Below are 7,042 nucleotides of genomic sequence, written 5' to 3'. Positions count from 1 at the left end.
TAAAAAGCACCACCACCCCTACAATCTCACACTTGGCTGCAGCATCCATGACAACTATATGAACACCCGTGGGACTTCAGATGCCTTGATGGATGTGCTCTCTACTGGAGAAGCCAATGTTCCCAACTACAGCTGTGGAAGGAAGGAAAACCTTTTGGCACTTGTTGATGGAGCTGACAGGGATGTCTCTATTCAGATGTCAACATTGGCCAGGCCCTACAAAGTTGCACAGGTTTGTGTTTGTATTCCCCTATCTGGCAAAGTCAATGGGGTGGTAGGGTTTGATGGTAGATCCAACAGTATCTTTTTCTATAGAATTCAAGAGCTGCTTTTCACTATAGCCATTGTAGGAATTGAGGTAATATTGGCGGGGGGGGGGGAGCAAGGATTAAAATAAAACATCTACTCATGATAATATCCCTTTTGCTTTGAGGGCTTCTGCTGCAGACCTGTGATGGTAAAGAGAGACTAAGTGTCAAATCATATTTAAAAAACTACAAATACATTATCCAACATTTTAACTATTTTATGTCCTAAAATGCTTATGATAAATTCATTACACAATGTTTGAAGAACAATATTAATCCAGACATGATTTTCTTTCAGATGAACAATTTAAGAAATATTCCAGCTAGTAGGACCCTCTATTGACAGGTTTATTTACAAATATAAATAATACCTGCTGTACCCATTTGGGTTTAAGATGACAATTGTAGTTTCCAACTACAATTCTATCCCAACAGATTCTATCAATTCCAGATCCATTTGTCTAACAGATATTGTGGCTTAAATATATGCCATATTTTCCTTGAATAGAGTTGGGAATGGTAGATGAAACAAACATTCCTTGTAGAAGAACCAGCAGTCTCTACGCAGATGTGATCCATTATTATGAACTTATTGTCTTGAACCATCTAACTACAAACATATCAGTCAGAGGAAATAAAGCTTTGCTGCCTTTAGAGCATTTGACACAATAAACAAAAAAAATATTATGGAAGAAAATGATCGCCCTTAAAATGGAACTCAGAATGTTGATGCTACTCAAAGCCCTTTCTACAAGCACTGACAGTGAGAACAATTGATGAAGTTGTGGGTGCTCCATTAATGGAGGTTTTCAAAAAGAGACTGGAGATTCATTTTGTCTGGATAGGTAGGGGATCTCTTGCTGTGGGCAGGCGGTTGGACTAGAAAACCTCCAAAGTCCCTTCCATCCCAATGATTTTTGTTCATTTGTTTGAGAGTGGGTTTGGGGCTCATTGGAGCCCTGAGAAATAGGATTGATATTTGCCAAAAGATAAGATAACCTTAAGGACCTGCCTCAGCTACCTTCTCAAGAAAATAAAATTCTTGAAGCACTTTGCATTTCAAAGGGAACTTTTACTGAGAGACAGTGATTGCAGAGAAGTCAGGTAGAATCTGAAATTTTGCATTTGGGCTAACTTTTCCCCTTCAACCCCCCAAACCCTATGCTTCGTGTTCATCGACAGCCAATAAAATGCCACAAAGGTGACTTGAAAACTCTGAGATGTGGTGGTGAGAAGAGGTTGTCTTTGAGGCACGAGGTCTTTGAATGCCAGGCTGGAAGCACCTGAGAAAGAGCCGGCACAGATGGCTTATTTATTTATTTTATTTATTTATTTATTTATTTCTTAGATTTTTAGACCGCCCCTCTCCCAGAAAGGGACTCGGGGCGGTGTACAGTCAATACAAATAAAATCGGTCATAATAATAAAATACATTTAAGATACATTTGGAGGGGGAGATAGGCTGTACTAAGAAATAAATATATTCTAATCCTAAAAACATCACAATTAAAACCCCAAACCCAATTAAAATAAAATAAATCCCCGGGAGGTAAAACTAAGAAAGTGCCAGGCCAGCTGATTGAAATAGGTGAGTCTTTAACTTTTGCCGGAAGGAACGGAGGTCGGTGGTAGTTCGAATGTCTGGGGGGAGGTCATGTCCCCCCCCCACCCCAAAGCTCCCAAGAAGTTACATCCAAAATGAAAGCATACAAAACATTCCCCCCTGAAGCCTCCTCTTCTCCTCCACCCCCTTCAGAATGGCAGCATTCTGACAGGGACCTGACAATAACGGTGTTGCTGATATCACATTTGGGTTGCATGTGCTGTTAAGAGGACTTGGCTCCTCCTCTCGTAAGAACTGATTATGGATACGTCAAAGTCAAAAGTTTTGGTCTTTGGAAAATGACAGCATTGCCATATAGGGCTATTTGATGATGAGTTAACAGAGCAAGTGCATACCTTTCCTTACCTGGGGTATTTATCTTGGCTCCATGAACATCAAAAGAGCTCATTTAGACCAAAGTAAATGCACTGTTAAAATTTTAAAAACTCATAGCTGTGCAACTTTCTTTTAACCTGATTTATTAAAGAATGAAAGGCCAACGTTACCACCATAAAATTATATTGAGCTGAACTTTGGGATTTAATTTATATCACCACTAGAACAAATTCAGCCACATCATCTGAGAAGTATCTTAAGGGTGGATAAAAGGATTTCATCTGCTGCCCGCAGAAAATTCATATAATTAGGATATATACCAGTAATTATTTTTTAATAAAATTAATGGTGTGGCGGGTGACAGAGTCCCCAAACTCTGTTAGAACAAATACATTTCAATTAAAAAGTTTTTGGATTGAACAACTGAAAATTATATTACAATTTATGGTCTTCCGGTTTTTCTTACAACTGTAGAAAAAGCTAAAAATTGCTGCACAAAGAATCCAATACTTTGAAAACAGAGAAAGCCAACAGCCGTCCTCAGTAAGGTAGATAAGCATTTCCCGGGCTCAAGTATTCATCTGCAAGAGGAGAAAATGCTTGCTTCTCCATAACAACTACCATCTTTATAATAATTTTCTTTTTCTGTGAAAATGTAAACTCACACTATGGAATGCTATTAATTTCATATTTCTATTCCCTCTTTTGGAAGGAAAAAACCCAGTGACACTCAGGCTTTTTCTGTTTACATTAAACAATTGATAGATAAAACATTTAACTTTTCTAATTCCAAAAACCAATTTTCAGAGGAAGACTGGATAAGATAGCTGCAGAAAGATGGCTTGGACTCTCTCCTAGGATGAGATTGAAAGAATCTTGTCCCTAAAGACCACATTTAAAGGAATGGAATTTTATATATTTCTGGTGTATCAACAAGATTCCCATTGCACAAGAGTCACATTTTAAAAACCTGGATGTGGCATCTCAGGCCTCAGGTAGGCTAAGGGTACTGGATAGACATGGTGCCTTAAGAATCCCAAAAAGCTCAGTGGACATTAGGGAATCCACATTAGATGTGGATGTTGGAAAACATTAATACTTCAAATTCCTCTGTCTCACATATCTACATTTCTTCTTGTGGTCAGTTGCTCTTTTGTATTCAGGTCTGGCTTCAGGGTGATAATGTAGCACTTGGGGATGAAGATGCAGCCCAGCAATCCAGCATTGGAAGCCAAGATGGAGAAGACCTGCACAGCCACCATGTATTTCCCCTTAGTGCTCAGGTAGGTGGGCACAAAAGTCACCCAGACGCTGCAGAAGACCAGCATGCTGAAGGTGATCAGCTTGGCTTCATTGAAGGCCCCAGGAAGATTCCTTGCCAGAAAAGCCATTGTGAAACAGATGGAAGCCAGAAATCCCAAGTAGCTGAGTGTGATGTAGAACATGACAACAGAGCCTTCATTGCATTGCAGGATGATTGTTCCAGACTGGGAGTGGAGGTCAGATTCAGGGAATGGGGGAGAAACTCCCAGCCAGATGGAGGAGATGATAATTTGTACAATAGAACAAGAAAAGATGATGGAGTTGGCCAAGCTCTTCCCCAACCACCTCTTCACTTGGTTTCCTGGTTTTGTGGCCAGGAAAGCCAGCACCACCGTGATTGTTTTGGCCAAGAGAGAAGAAATGGCAACTGAGAAGACGATGCTGAAAACTGTTTGTCGGAGAAGACAAGTGGCTTTCCTTGGTTGACCAATGAAGAGAAGAGGAGACAGGAAGCAAAGCAGGAGGGAGGCCAGGAGGATGTAAGAGAGGTCCCGGTTGTTGGCTTTGACAATGGGAGTTTCTTGGTATTTAATGAAGATGATTAAAACAAAGCCTGTGGTTAGGAAGAAGAATAGAGCGATGGAGACCAGGATGATGCCCAGATATTCTTCATAAGACAGGAAGGTTATAACTTTGGGGATACATTGAATTCGATTCTCATTTGGATATTTGTCACCCGGACACTTGGTGCATTTTTCTGTATCTGGGAAATAAAAAAAATATATTGTAGCATTCTGTCCTTTGACCTTTCAAGGGTGACCTTCCAGGGCAAAACCTCATAGCAGAAGAATTTCCTAAGATGCATTTCCATACCACAAAGCTAAGAAGGATGCCATTTTCTAATAGAAAGATGATAGATAGATATTAGATAGATAGATAGATAGATAGATAGATAGATAGATAGATAGATAGATAGATAGATACAGAGACAGACAGAGAGACAGAGAGACAGAGAGAGAGACAGAGACAGACAGAGAGAGAGAGAGAGAGACAGGCAGACACAGATAAGATCTACGAAATTGGGGGTAGTCCTAAGACCTGAATGGCTTGTTTAATGTGCTTAACCTCCAAGGGAATTTATTACAGGAAAATAACAAATCAGTTAATGTTGCTAGGCACACTTTATGAGTTCTCCATAAGAATCTGGATCCAGAGGTTACCTAGAGCTTGTGCGATGTAGGTTAGCTGGCCAAGAACGCTAGTCCTGCAAATAATCTATAATGGATACTGGGAACAGTGGTGATATGGATGTAGTGTGGTGCACTCATAACTCTCCCCATTGTGAACCAGTGACGCTTCCTTAGTTATCCTCAAGGGGAGGCCCATGTAGAAGACATTCCAATAATCATTTCAGTACATGAACCTAAGACAATTCCTCACATTTCGAAGAACTCACATGTTCTTAAAGAGGTAAAAGTGGAAGGACACATCCAAAGTACCAAGCAAAGGAGACGTTTTCTCTGAAAATAATGCATCCTTTCACACTAATCCCTGACCTCTGGTCCTTCCAAGGCGCCCTAAAAAGTTGGCTTTTCTAGCAAGCCGGCCTGGCCTGTTAATTTTAACTCATTTTTTATATGTATTGTCCTATAAATTGGGTTTGGTTTTTTGGATATGTATTTAATTTCTTTTTAACTTTCGGGATGTGTTTTTTTTAATGTTGTACACCGCCCTGAGTCCTTTGGGAGAAGGGCGGCATATAAATCCAATAAAACAAAACAAAACAAACAAACAAACAAACTGATTTCCATGGAGAATTATCTGGATAAACCCACTTCCATAGAGGCCTGCCCTTTTCTTTGGTGTCACCCACCTTCCTGAGTGGAGATGGTCCCCTCTGGACAAGGAACACAGTCATAGCAGCAAGCAGGCTCTTCTTCTCGCTTCCGCTTGACAAACCCAGGATGACAACTTTCCACACATTTGGACTGAGGCAGAGTCTAAGCAGAAAAACAAGTAATGCCAAAGAAAATATGTTAGGATTTATCATCCATGGAACATGGAGGTAGACAAAAACATGAGCCAAGAAGTCTAACAGGTTCACTTTGGTAAATATGAAATCATTGATGGAATTCAAACAGATGTAGATGACATAACTATAACTATATAAGCCCTCTGTGAGGGAAAGGGATGGTTAAGTATGAAGAATAAATAAGTAAACTAAGTGACTGACTGACTAAGGCAGGGCTGTCAAAATCCTGGCCTGTGTCAAGTGATGTCCACTCCCACGCCTGGTTTAGCGAAGGAGAAAAAAATCCTGATATGTCACGTGATGCAGCGATGATGACATGAGTTTGACACCCCTGAACTAAGGAATATTAATTTGCAATAAAAGACTTTTGAATTTAATAAAACCTGGAGGAATGCAATTGAGAAAAGATTTAACAGTTAAGCGGCAATCATTAGATTCCTCCTGATGACCGTATTAACATCACTTCCTCCACCCATAATGTTAAAGCATACTCATATCAAAATTTAGAATAAAAGGTATTGTAAAATTTATTAACTTTTTATTCTATTCCATTTATTAAAATAGAACAAAACTGTGAGGAAAAGAGAATCCTCAGATTTGGAAACTTTTATTCTGGGTTATAGCAAAGGTTCTTTCCTTTGAAAGTAGCCCAAAACCAACTTTTAGTTAAGATGTCAAGGAAAATTCCTTACAAATCAGTCAACCTTGAAGGAGATGTTCATTGTTTAATAATATATTTACTAATTCAGCTCACTGGTAATCTAGGAATAATTTCTGCCCAGTTTCTAGAACTGTAGTGACGGATAAGTTGCTGCACATGGGACATGAGTAAGAGCCCCTTGTCAGAAGGAGATATTTTAAAGGGTCAGCTAGGTATGTCCAAGAAAAGATCCTTTCTGTTCAGGAACTGCACTTAGGTAAAACCAACTGGCATGTAAAAATAGTTGAAGACCTATTATTTTCTCCGGTAGAGTTTCTACTTCCCACATTTAATTTCTAAGGAGAATTCTCAAGGAAAGTCGTCCATCTTAGGGAATAGACTTAGTCCATTTGAATTGGGTTCTCAGGCTATGGGGAAAAAAGAGAAAAGACACAAATATTTCACCCACTTTGTTGAGCAACTTTAGACGTGACAGACGATCTTTGCTGATAAAAAGTCTCTGTCTTTCAAAATCCCCCAGTTGCTCCGTGATGGGATCCTCTTTGGGGAGAACCAACACGCTCATGATGTCCATATCTACTGTGACCTCTCCATTTTGGTCCAAGTAGAGTTTAAATTCAGAAAAATTGAAAAACTCATTCTTCTTCAGAAATGGATGAAACTACAGTGGAAATGTGGAGGAATGTTTATAGCTGAACACTTGGCTTCTTAGACCTCATGGTCTTTTCACATTTGAAATTTTCTAACTTACAGTTTTATAACTTACAAATATGCTTAATTAGTAGAACAAGTCTTACCACTCTCTTCATAAGTGAACGAAAAATGTTCAGCAAAATTTG

The 7,042-nt window shown here is 39.3% G+C and overlaps 1 protein-coding gene across 1 annotated transcript; it reads right to left on the bottom strand.

Moving 5' to 3' along the window:
• Nucleotides 1-3,362: 3,362 nt before the first annotated feature.
• LOC309382604 (vomeronasal type-2 receptor 26-like) lies at nucleotides 3,363-6,777 on the bottom strand (the record flags this gene model as incomplete). Its single annotated transcript, XM_081934300.1, has 3 exons — nucleotides 3,363-4,273; nucleotides 5,384-5,510; nucleotides 6,652-6,777. 3 exons carry the CDS (start codon nucleotides 6,775-6,777, stop codon nucleotides 3,363-3,365), a joined length of 1,164 nt encoding a protein of 387 aa, XP_081790426.1.
• Between the last annotated feature and the right edge of the window lie 265 nt (nucleotides 6,778-7,042).

This window comes from Natrix helvetica, assembly GCF_964273705.1.
Source record: "Natrix helvetica genome assembly, chromosome: 1".
NCBI lineage: Eukaryota > Metazoa > Chordata > Lepidosauria > Squamata > Natricidae > Natrix > Natrix helvetica.
This window is presented reverse-complemented; position numbering and strand designations above follow the sequence as displayed.